This window comes from Rhipicephalus sanguineus, chromosome 4 (genome assembly GCF_013339695.2).
Source record: "Rhipicephalus sanguineus isolate Rsan-2018 chromosome 4, BIME_Rsan_1.4, whole genome shotgun sequence".
NCBI lineage: Eukaryota > Metazoa > Arthropoda > Arachnida > Ixodida > Ixodidae > Rhipicephalus > Rhipicephalus sanguineus.
The window spans coordinates 59,989,276-60,002,331 of NC_051179.1; the positions used below are offsets into that span (position 1 = coordinate 59,989,276).

General features: G+C 46.4%; 1 protein-coding gene across 3 annotated transcripts in view; it reads right to left on the minus strand.

Moving 5' to 3' along the window:
• The window catches only part of LOC119390066 (uncharacterized), a 220,911-nt gene that overhangs the window by 34,318 nt on the left and 173,537 nt on the right, over positions 1-13,056 (minus strand). For all 3 annotated transcript variants that reach the window (XR_007415763.1, XM_049414630.1, XM_037657600.2), the window contains exon 3: positions 11,982-12,438. Coding sequence is in view for 2 of the 3 variants with exons in the window: in XM_049414630.1 (XP_049270587.1) it covers positions 11,982-12,438 (457 nt within the window). In the remaining variant the exon portion in view is untranslated. The remainder of the gene's footprint in view (positions 1-11,981; positions 12,439-13,056) is intronic.

Consider the following 13,056-nt stretch of genomic DNA (forward strand, 5'->3'; position numbering starts at 1 on the left):
GGAACTAGCTTCGTTAGTTTTGTGGAAATGGCCACTTTGTTGACAGAGGTTGAGGCTGTCATGAATTCTCGGCCCCTCCCTCATGTTCACGCAGAGCCCGACGAGCCCGAACCGCTCTGTCCAGTATCTCACGAGAAGGCGATTGACGGCACTCCCTGCACTGCTGCCACGAGAAATCGGCGACTTATCCTCTATGAACTTGAAACAAACGATTTCGAGAAGAGACAAGTTCCTGGCGGGTTTCTGGCGCCGATGGGCAAGAGAGTACTTGCACGAGCTACAGGCGACTCGCACGAAGCGGAACCAACGCCTCAAGCAAATAAACATCAGCGACGTGGTGCTACTGAAAGAGACCGCCCTGCCAACACAGCGGTGGAAAATGGGCACAGTAGAAAGGGGACTCACTGGCAGAGATGGCAGAGAGGCAGATGGCCTTTGAAGTGCGTATGCCCGGCAGATCGACTCTTCGTAGGCCGATTCAGCTGCTTTGCTCGCTGGAACTAAACTTAACGAAGAAAATGATCGTGTCATTGCGGCGGGGAGTGTGTCGCGGACAGTTTTTTTTTAGTTTTGAGTGCAGGGAAGAGCCACGCGTCTAGCATACGGCCCCCGTGTCCGTGGCCTTGGCACACTGAAAGCGCGCCTGACTGAAACTGCTACTGTTCTCAACTCCGAAATGGGGGACACGTGCACCAGTGTCAGTGGTTTTTAAAGACGATAGTCTTTCTTGGGGAACTTAAACGCAGAAATTTTGGTCTGTCTTTCTGTCTTTCTGTTTGTCGGCACGTCCCTCGATTCAGCCACTCGGCCAAAGTTGAACCACTTGCCCAAGGGCCAGCCGTCTTGAACTGGTGCGGCTGTCCATACTTGTGAACGTTGTCGATCAAAAAGTAAATATCATGCATATCTGAGGTGCAACATCACTAGGTACGTATTAGGTGGCGTGTTCCTTTAATAGAAAATGCATACATACGTAATTTTAAGGACCCTAGTTTCTTAAGCTGAACTGAAAATGCATAAGAATGGAAGCTTGAGCGAGTTGGTATGCGTTCATCTTTGTTGAAACAGCGCTCACTAGACGACGACGAAGTAAAAGAAGGCACAGGACAGGCAGCGCCTGTCCTGTGCCTTCTTTTACTTCGTCGTCGTCTAGTGAGCGCTGTTTCAACAAAGCTGAAAATGCGACTGCGCTGACATTTGCCTTCCTCCGTGCCCTTCGCACGAGCTCATTGTTGTGTTTCGGTTTCGGTTCTGTATTGCACTGTACGAATGCCATGGGTTGGTGTTGAAAAACTTTAAGTTTTGAGAAGGCCAAGAAGGTTAAAAAAAAGATTAAAAAAATGAAAAAGCAGCGTTGTGGGCGGCCTTCAGGCTGCTGGTTGTGGGCCCCGCTCTGGCGTTCCTGTTTTACCCAGGCGACGTGTGTGTGGAGAGTACTCGTTGAGTGCGAACGTTTCTCTGCTTCAGCGCTTCGCGCCAAACCGCGTTTTCGGGCTGGCTGGCGTCCCCGCCGCTCGCGTTGGTCGCCGCCGGTCTTCGCCTGCTGCTGCGCCGGGACTACCAGCACGCAACACAGCACTCATGTTTCCCGACGTATTGCCAGATGGCGTCCATATCTCACACAGCGCCTCTTCTATCGTCTTTACACGACATTTGCAGCGAAGCACGCAGATACGCGGCCAATGTGTGTGTGTGTGTGTGTGTGTGTGTGTGTGTGTGTGTGTGTGTGTGTGTGTGTGTGTGTGTGTGTGTGTGGTGTGTGGTGTGTGTGTGTGTGTGTGTGTTTGTGTGTGTGTGTTTGTGTGTCTGTGTGTGTGTGTGTGTGTGTGTGTGGTGTGTGTGTGTGTGTGTGTGTGTGTGTGTGTGTGTGTGTGTGTGTGTGTGTGTGTGTGTGTGTGTGTGTGTGTGTGTGTGTGTGTGTGTGTGTGTGTGTGTGTGTGTGTGTGTGTGTGTGTGTGTGTGTGTGTGTGTGTGATGCGAGGAGGAGAGACCGGCGGACTCGGGAAACCATCAGTCGCCAGCGAACCTTTTGAGCTGCGTGGACGTTATCTATTGGTCGATTCCACGAAAGATCGAAAAAGGGTGTATATTTGATGTTTCCGATTTTCCTGATAATTTTGTATGTTGTGCACATATGATTGCACAGCACGAAATCGCAGTTCGTTTTCAAATAATTTTTTTTTCAACACAGCAAAATTCGACAAGTATCGCCGGTTGACGACGACCATTTTACGAAGAATGCGTTTTCGTAACTTCGGAACCATGCTGGCAGCCACTGAAGCGATATATTACAAATACCTTTCTTTTTAGCGGAAGTAGAAGTAAAGAGGAAATAGCTCTTATCATTTCATGGAATTCTGAGTAAGTTATGTATTTTTAAAAATTCACGAAAAACGCTGCGTTTTTGAAAATCAGTCAAATTTGGGACGCTATGGCTACTTCTGTGAACACCTTAGCTCATTCATATTTGCAGTATGAATAGGCCTTTATGTGAATAATGAACCTCTGCATTTGTATTTCTCTAATAATATTCAAAGTAGTAAATTTTCATGCTCGAAACACCAAAAACAGAAAAGTGCTCCTCCATTCAAAAATCTATAATAAAAAAAAACCAATCTCAATTTTGTTCAAAGTCCCCCCAAATGTTCTCAAAGGACTGCAGAATGATATTGTCGCGAAACGCAGAGTTAAGCAGAAGGTTTTTCTTTTCAAATGTAGTTAGAGACGTTCTTTTTCGACTGCTCTTTTGAGAGGGACCCTCGGAAGAGAATTCCAGCCGACGGGGGGAAGAAGCTACATCCGGTCGTTTCGTTCGCGCCCCGTGCCCGAACGAGTGAGCGCCCAGCAGGGGGCTGCTAGACGACCGGCCGCCGAAACCCGAGCACGTGTGTGCGCGTCGTTGCTGCTTGCTGGAATGTGCCGTTTTCAGAAAGTGCACCAGTTTTGTTCCGAAGCAGGATTCACGCGACCACGTAAACTCGCGTGGGGATTGGTTACCTTCGGCTTGCCTGATTGGTCCTAACAAGCCGATTGCCGATTGGTGGAAAACCCCAAGGTTCGCGTACCCGTGGATGCTGCCAAACTCAATTTAAGCAGCGACTCGGGCCCATTTTTGGCAGAGCGGACTCGGGGCCCACAAGCATCGCACCACCAGGAACAATCATGCAAGTCGACGGGGTATGCCATCATTTTCTATGTCTTGTATTCATTGCCCAGTGTATTTTGTAAATATAAGTTGTGTTAGACAAATAAACCCCCCAATGAGTGCTCTCCGGAATCATCGTGTTGACTCCTCGTCGCTTGCCTGTGCGGACTTGCTCCCACACTTCTTCGTCTCCTGGTCTTCCGATGCTCTCAGCTTTTAACAACCCCGACGTTTCGCTACAATATTATGAAAAAAACATGTTGCATCATTTTTATTAGAACAAAAGCAGAAAATGTCAAACATTGTGTTTCCAGAGCGTGGTGGCCACTGCGTAAAGGACATCTCTAGTAACAAGAAAATACAGTAACAAGTCTTTTTTCTTCTCTGAGCTTCGCTAAACAGCAGTAATAATCTACTGTTGGAAAGTGGGAACTGTTTTGTAAAGAAAAAAAACAAGATCGTTCCAATTAAATGCATTTGCGACACCACTTGCATTCCTCGTCGACGGGCAGCACGGACATTTTCATTCCTCTGGATAATTTTTTTTTAGTAAATGCGCTTATATAAAAGTAACGAAGCTAAACGCGAAATATGTGTAGCTGAGTCGATCATGCATTGTAAGAATGTGAGAAATCGCAAATGGCGGCAGTGGTGAACGGCGAGTACCGCAGTGCAACCTAATTGGACAACAGCCACACATTGTTTGCCAGGCTTTGTCGCTATGCACGAGAAAAAGCTGGGGTGTCGATTGCGTTGGTTACACGATACATTTTTCACCGCTCGTCGCTCTCCCGCCCGGCCTCTGTATCCGCACAGTGCGGATCGTGTGGCCCGCGCTACAAGCACTCGTGTAAACGGAGTATCATGCGTTAGGCGGACAGGTGCAAAGGGCGGCGCGATGGACGCCCGCCTGAGCAGACGACAGCAACGAGTACGGCTGTGCCAGTCAGCCAAACACCACCTGAGATAGAAGTCAAGCATCCAAATTGTGCTTCACTTTGATGTGATCACTATCCTACGCTCTGAAGGTGGCTATGGGTAGGCGTTATAGCCATGGCCGAGATTTTGTACGGACTGCCTCATGGTGCACAAAAAGAAAATTCCGCTGCAGCAGAATTTTTGTTACGTAGAAGATATCGGATCGAGACACTTTTGCGGAGGGTCATGAAGCAGGATGCGCGCTCAATTCAAGAGGGAAACCAGATCTGCCAGCACTCCTTCAAGAGAAAGAAGGATATGCAAAACAAAGCAGATGCAATGCAAACAAAACGTGTTTTGTCCGTGGCCAGACCTGCTGCCACCAATCTTCACGTAATCGATTCTTTTTAAACTCTGCATTGATCACATAAGGTCTGACAACGTACACATTTGGGCCAACAAAAAACCACACCTCTTGGCGACCGCTCTCCAGAAATTCATTTCCATTCATGAAGAGACCTTGGCTTTTATACCAATCTCTCAATTCTGGCACAGCACATCATCATAAGAGACGCATGGAGGGAATGCGTTCTTTAGCACTTAAGATATGAATTATACTCAACTGAAATAGATGAAAAGAAAAGAGGCTACACCTGAAAGTGCCAACTGTGGACTGAGGGATGTCTAACACTAGCGTGAAGTCGCAAACCACGCGAATGCGTTTAATTGGAACGGTCTTTTTCTTTACAAAACAGTTTCCAAATTCCGACCATAGATCATTACTGTTGTTTAGCGAAGCTCAGAAAAGAAAAGACTTGTTACTGTATTTTCTTGTTACTAGAGATGTCCTTTACGCAGTGGCCACCACGCTCTGGAAACACAATGTTTGACATTTTCTGCTTTTGTTGTAATAAAAATGATGCAACATGTTTTTTCATAATATCATTCTGCAGTCCTTTGAGAACATTTTGGGGGACTTTGAACAAAATTGAGATTGGGTTTTTTTTATTATAGATTTTTGAATGGAGGAGCACTTTTCTGTTTTTGGTGTTTCGAGCATGAAAATTTACTACTTTGAATATTATTAGAGAAATACAAATGCAGAGGTTCATTATTCACATAAAGGCCTATTCATACTGCAAATATGAATGAGCTAAGGTGTTCACAGAAGTAGCCATAGCGTCCCAAATTTGACTGATTTTCAAAAACGCAGCGTTTTTCGTGAATTTTTAAAAATACATAATTTACTCAGAATTCCATGAAATGATAAGAGCTATTTCCTCTTTACTTCTACTTCCGCTAAAAAGAAAGATATTTGTAATATATAGCTTCAGTGGCTGCCAGCATGGTTCCGAAGTTACGAAAACGCACTCTTCGTAAAATGGTCGTCGTCAACCGGCGACACTTGCCGAATTTTCCTGTGTTGAAAAAAATTTTTATTTGAAAACGAACTGCGAGTTCGTGCTGTGCAGTCATATGTGCACAACATACAAAATTATCAGGAAAATCGGAAACATCAAATATACACCCTTTTTCGATCTTTCGTGGAATCGACCTATTTTGGTTTATCAGTAAATAAGTTCGTTTTGTTTTAATCACCGGCTTTGTTTCACCTTTGCTGTTTCACGACTAGAGCAATCGAGTCCTGGAGACACCCCAGTAGGCTTTTCCCAAGTTTGCCAGCCATTCATTACAGTCACTACAATTCTTGCTTGTTGGCCCAGGACTGTCGGCTTTCCCAAATATGGCGCTGACTCCCGATTGAATTTTCGTTGAAAGGGCGCTTTCAATTTCTTTCTGTTTTCTTTCTGCATAAGCTCTTCTTCGCATTTGAGGAATACGAGCGCGGAGCCTCAGTGGTCAAATGGTAGAAAACTCAATCAACTTGTTCATCTCACCGACTGTCTCTTCTTCAGGGACAAAGGCGTCACCAGCAGCGCCGGAGTCCGGGTAAGATGAAACCATGTCCTTGTATCTCTTGAAGCAGTGCTGGCAGATCTGGTCTCCCTCTTGAATTGAGCGCGCATCCTGCTTCAAGACCCTCCGCAAGAGAGAGACTCCGATGTTTTCTACACAACGAAAATTCCGCTGCAGCGGGATTTTCTTCTTGTGCACCATGAGGTAGTCCGCACAAAAAACTCGGTCATGGCTATAACGCCTAAGCATGGCCACCGTCAGAGCGTAGGACAAGGATCGCACGAAAGTGAAGCACAATTTGGAAGCGTAACTTCTATCTCTGGTGGTATTTGGCTGACAGGCACAGCCGTGCTCGTTGCTATCGTCTGCTCGTGCGGGCGTCTATCGAGCCTCCCACTGCACCCGTCCACGCAACGCACGCTACTCCGTTTACACGAAGGCGTGGAGCGCGGGCCACTCGATCCGCCACACGATGCGCACGGTGCGGATCCAGAGTGCGGGCGGGAGAGCGACGAGCGGTGAAAAATGTATCGTGTGACATACGCAATCGACATCCCAGCATTTTCTCGTGCAGAGCGACAAAGCCTGGCAAACCATGTGGGGCTGTTGTCCAATCAGGTTGCACTGCGGTACTCGCCGTTCGCCACTGTCGCCATTTGCGATTTCTCACATTCTTACAATGCATGATCGACTCAGCTACACGATTTTCGCGTTTAGCTTCGTTGCTTTTACATAAGCGCATTTACCCCCAAAATAATCCAGAGGAATAAAAATGTCCGTGGTGCCCGTCGACGAGGTATATAAGTGGTGTCGCAAATGCATTTGGTTGGAACGATATTTTTCGTTACGAAACAGTTCCCACTTACCGAAAATACATCGTTACTCTTGTTTAGCCAAGCTCAGAGAAGAAACAAGAGGTGTTACAGTATTTTCTTGTCACAAGAGATGTCCTGTACGCAGTAGCCACCAAGCTCTGGAAACACAATGTTTGATCTTTTCTGCTGTTGTTCTAATAAAAATAATGCAGCATGTTTTTTTATAATATCATTCTGCAGTGCTTTGAGGACATATTGGGGAACTTTGAACAAAATTGAGATTGGGGTTCTTTTATTATAGATTTTTTAATCGAGGAGCACTTTTGTCTTTCTGATGTTTCGAGCATGAAACTTTATTACTTTGAAAATTATTAGAGAAAATAAACGCAGAGGTTCATTACTCACATAAAGACTTATTCATCCTGCAAATATGAACAAGCTAACATGTTCACAGAAGTAGCCATAGCGTGCGAAATTTGACTAATTTTAAAAAACGCAGCGTTTTTCGTGAATTTTTAAAAATACATAATTTGCTCAGAATTCCATGAAATGATAAGAGCTATTTCCTCTTTACTTATACTTGCGCTAAAAGGAAAGATATTTGTAATATATAGCTTCAGTAGCTGCCAGCATCGTTGCGAATTTACGAAAACGCACTCTCCGTAAAATGGTCGTCGTCAATCGGCGACGCTTGTCGAATTTTCCTGTGTTGAAAAACTTTTTTATTTGAAAACGAATTGCGATTTCGTGCTTTGCAGTCATATGCTTACAACATACAATATTATCAGAAAAATCAGAAACATCAAGTATACAGCTTTTTTTTTTTTATCTTTCGTGGAATCGACCAGGAACAGTCCTGTCGCGTTTCCTGTTTGCAGCTAAGCGCGGGTCGCCTGCTGATGCCATCTAGCACGTCCAGTGTACAACGTTGGGAGACAAGATCGCCATCTGGGATTTTAATGGAGCCACCGGACGGCGCCTGCGAACGAAGCACTACACTTGCGTCATCTCCTTTCGAAATCAGAGATACAGTCGTGCCTGGATATAAGTAATTCGAATATAACGAAAAAACCGGTTATAACGATGCTCCAGAAAATAGTCTTGGAATGAATACAGTGTTGCGAACATACGTTTTTTAACGAATTTTCGGATAGTATAACGAAGCCATTTTCGTGTGAGATTGTACTTCGTTATATTCAGGTTTGACTTTACAGTCACACGACAGAGAACCCTCATATCTTTCGCGCACTCGTAGCCAACAAGAAACACAACTAAAGCGGCACAATATCTGTCCCCTACCAACCTCGGAGACTTCCAGGATAATCCAAGTTCTCTGGAGCATTCCCGCTTGCAGTCCAAGCGCCCAGCGCTTAGTACACGCATACACCGCACAAACAGACGTCTCAGCACGACTGCTACGGTACCGACATAGAGATTTTGTCGTTTGTCTAGCTCCTCTTTGAACGCTGAACTGACGCGGAAAAAAAGAAAAAAAAGAACAATAAGAAGGGAAACCTACGTGTTGGCAATGCGGCACGAGCTTTCTAGTCTTCCGGTTGCACAACTGAAGACGTCAGACGAAGATCGATCACGACCCCGCGGTGTCAGGCATAGTTAGAGGCATTAAATCGTGCTCAGCGTGTGGCAGCCGGTGAATGACGTCATTCGCATCAACACCTACTTTCCCACCGCGTCGCTTTAGCGCTTTCGAAATCTCAACTTCACGCTGAGCATTCGGCAAGCAATACACGTGGCTTCGCTGTCCCCGAAGTTTTGAAAAAGTCAAAGAGAAGGAAAAAGGGCACTGCATTTTAAGGCATTAGCAATGCAGTTCCGAAAGGGAACTGGAAGACAGGCATTTCAATAGCTCTGCGCTTAAAACACTGTATCTGAACCTCAGAGTTGAAGACTAGGAAAATAGGAGCGTCGGCAATTGCTGCTGCAGTGTATAATAATGCCACATGTAAGAAACCACAACAATATCGCCAGTTGTCTGGCGTTGGGATCAGGAACATTCTATACGTGACGTCTGCAAGTGGTTCGGGGAGGATGTTCCACGCCCGCCACCATTGGCGTCAGTGGCGCTGCGTGAAGTTCACAGGACCAAATGCTGTACAATTAAGCAAACGCAAAAAAAAACGTTCATGAACGCAGTTACACCCTTCTTGTCAAGCGACGCTTGTTGTGCCTAGTGAAGCTGTACATAACAGTTTTTAGCCAAGGACAGTCTACATAATCTGTATTTTTTTCTGGGAAATAAAAATCATTTGATTTGATGTAGCAACAACTAGCGCGGAAAGCATGCCGCGTCGGCGTCCCCGCGCGGCAAGCCAACGCCACCTAGCTGGGCAAGCAGATACACGCTGTCCACACTTCTCTTCGTATTACCGGAATGGGAGTCACGTGACAGGACTTGAGGTCTCAAGGAACGCGCGCTCTTCAGCTCGCGGCTGTCGCCAGCTGACGGAGAGGGGTCCGCGTGAGGGGAGAACAAACGGACACTGCGCATGTCCGTTGCTATGACGACGCTTGTGCGAGGAGGAAGAGGAGCAAGTTGACATTACCTGAGCTTCAAGGTCAAAGGCATGCATAGTGACGTTTTCTGGGTCTGTAGCGGGAGAAGCGGAGCTATCGCTCTAAAAAAGAAAACAGCTTGAACGGGAGGACAGACGCCGCTGTAGCTCTGTTGGAGCAGCATCGGAGGCGTAATACGTAAAAGCACAGGGGTTCGGTTCCCATTGACGGACAAGTTGTACTTTCGTTATAGTGTACTCCTTTCGTCTCTAACTAGCCTTGAAATAGCAGTTCATTTCCGCGGAAGTCCGTAAGGTGGAATAATGTTCATGAAAGGGAAAGATTGTCCTCGACACCTATTGGTAGCACAATAGCATATTTCTCTGAAAGAAAGCTTCGCACTTGAGGAAAACTTCATACTGTACCAGGATTCGAACTGGGGACCAACACCTTTACGGCGTGGTCGCTCCACCATCTGAACTAAGCAGGAGGATACAGCAGATAGTAGCGCTAATGAATGACAACTCGCACGTTCACTGCCCCTGCGCTTATTCCTACTGCACGCAAATTAAACTCTGGTTAACTCTCCAAACACTTTCATTAGCTTCGTGGCTTTCTCGGCTACAATTCAGCACTCCCCTTCTTCTCGTTCGTCCGTTAACGAAACACGCAGGCAATTAACCACTTAAGTAGTTAAAGCGAGACTAGCGGAGAATCACGAAGACCGGAAAAGCTAGGAGGTCGACCGTAGGTGATTCTGCTTGACTAAGCTGCGCTGGAGTCTATGGCCTGACCATAATTGGACATGGCAGGCCGGGCTAGTTTTATTTCTGTTCTTTTAAATTAACCCCACTATAAAAACGGTAATTAGACTCTTCACCTCACTGTCATGAAAATACGCTGGAGGATACGCGTTCAGTGTTGTACGCACGTATTTTATCTTTTCCTTCTTCTTCTGCATGCCGACGTTTACGCATACCTTCAAACACGGCAACCACAGGTCCACCGACGACTTCCCAAAGACGAGAACACAATCACACGGGCACGCATGTCCTATTCCGCTGTACTCAAAATACTGATCGCGCATTATCATTCGTATATCGTGTTGTTTTGACTTCAAGTCAGAATTATTTCCAAGTAAAAATGTGTTTCTCAGAAACCACGGACGTCGAAACATCCTAAACAACGAGCTTCCTGACTTGGCGCACGAGAAACTCATTTATTATAGATCTACCCAGCACTATTTTGCAGGAGGCTTTGGCACAATTTTAATTTCTTGTTGTTCATCGAGAAAAATCGATTGTTCATTATTTCGCCACGTGTATTATAGATCAGCAGCATGCGTAAACAACTTCACTAATGAATCATTCCAAGCAAACGCGCACCATCTGCTTTACGCGTGATATGCATATATTTGAAACAATGTCCTGTGCTTGGTATCTGGCATGTTTTCTATACTCTTCAAGCGATTGCGACAACCTTAGTTTTTTATTTATTTTCGAGTTTTATGTTCTCCTTTCGTTTAGTTCTCTCTGTTTGCTTTTAGCTGTGATATTGTCCCAGCTGGAACATTATATAAGCGAGAGAATGGGGTGTTTTTTATAGGCGAAGTGTCGTTCTTTTCCTGTACTTCTTTTTGCATCCGGGGAAGTATGTTTGAAACAGCATCAGGCTTGCTCTCTGTTTTCTTTTTACTCCTACTTCTTTTGTCGTATGCACTTGTGCCTTTCAGCGAACGCAATCTCTGCGAACTTGCTCAACATTTTTTTTTTTGCGATATAAACGTGCCTTTAAGGAATAAGACTCTATTTCTATGTGTTTTATATGTGTGCCGTAAGACCGGTGTTGCGTACCGGCTGTGTGTGCTGCGTGTCCGTACTGCCCCTTTTCCAGTGATGCAAGCAGATGCATACTATCTTATAATGACATGTCAGTGATTATAACCGCCCCATTTCCATCTATTACTGCAAGCCGGCCTTCGTTACATTGACACGACCGCTATGACAGCTGGACACAGATAACAAATTCCGCAAGACACTCCTGCGCAACTTTCAGTCCACTGGATAATCCCGAAGCATCAGTGGAGCATCTCACCAGAATGCCCGCAATACGAAGAACGGTGCTTTCAAGTGAGTGATGAGCTGAGCAGCCTTGATAAACGACCACTCTCAGTTAGCAAAGTGCTTGGACCGTGGCCACATCCTGACAATCAAAGACGCTCATTGAGCGCTCTTCGGAATTATTAAATGGACACAAACTCAATGAACTGCTTATAAATGTCATTGTTGCTCCCTTTCATAGTATTGTGTTATTAATGAATATGCATCATAGTCATGTCATACCTAAGTGCCTAGAAAACTATCTGTACGCAATCCATCCGCAGTAATCTATGTGGCCACCCTGTATGTATTGGACTAAGCCCTTAGACTCTGCTCATTCTCTATACGCCACATATCGTATATGTACATAATGCTTCTGATTATTTTTCTGTTTTCTTATTCTTTTATTCCTTCTGGTTTTTTCTTGTTTTTGTGTGTTTCTTCAATACTACTATCATGCTCATGCGATAGCCGGCCCGAATGTAGCCTACCTTACTATGTTTTTTTTTTCTTTCATAGATCAATAATACAAGACACTTTCAGTCCTTTCTAAGCAATGTCACATCTTCTTACCTAAGTGAGACGCCTGTGCGGGTGGCGGCAGAGGCGGAGGCGTCGGCTGGTCCGAGCAACTCTTGGACGTCTCCTCGTCCGAGCTGAGCTGGTAGTCCGCGTTGCTTCCACTCTCGGCACCGCCGGCGTCTTCGTCGTCTTGCGAAGCGGATCCCTTCCAGCGGGAGCGTCTACGCGGACCGTTGCGAAGCGGGGGCGTTGACGCACCGTCACCTTGGTCGTCGGCAGAGAGGCGCCCGGGACCCAACCTCGAGGCACCGCCAGACCTGTCTTCTTGGTTAGTGTCCCCGGCGCTGGGCGCCACGGCGTTCCCAGGCCGTGGGTGGGGTCGCCTGCCCGGCCTCCGGGCGCCGGGTGGCGGCGAGTCGCCCTGACGTGGCGTCAGCGGAGATGGCTGAGCCACGCCCGAGTCGTCGCCTCTCGAGGAGTCCGCGGACGTCGACTTTCTAAGTAGGCCCTGCGACGAAGGAGATCCGCAGTGTTACTCTGCACGCACCCCAGGGACATGATTAGCGGTGAGAGGTGTTTGCATAGCCCAGGTCTTTAGGCTAAATTGCCACAATAACGAGCCTGAAGATAAATATAACTTTAGCACTGTTTAGGTTGGGACAAGCGCTAGTTAATAACACTCTTCTGCATGCGTGCTTCGCTGCTAGAAAGGTTTGCCTCAGTAGTTCGTGTGCAGGTACAATGCGTAGTTCACTAGTGAAGGACATCACGGCGACGGCGAATGTCAGCCTGCCTGTGATCGCTATCAATAAAAAAGATTTAGCATTTGTAGTTAGGGAGGGAAAACGAAAACGAGCGAGAAAGAGGGGAATGGCAGGGAGGTTAACCAGTTTAGCATAACCGGTATGCTACCCGCCACATGGGGAAGGGATGGGGGAGATTGAAAGAAGAGGTGAAAAAGGGTCATCCCGGAGGGTGGCTTGCCATCGCGTGAGGAGACGATGTTGCGTTTTCAAGGAACCTCCGTCGACAGAGGCATGAAGTCAATGCTTCCATTTTATCGATACCGGAAGCAATCCTAGCGGTAAGAGTGTCCAGATTATACCCGCCACGAACGGGATCAACT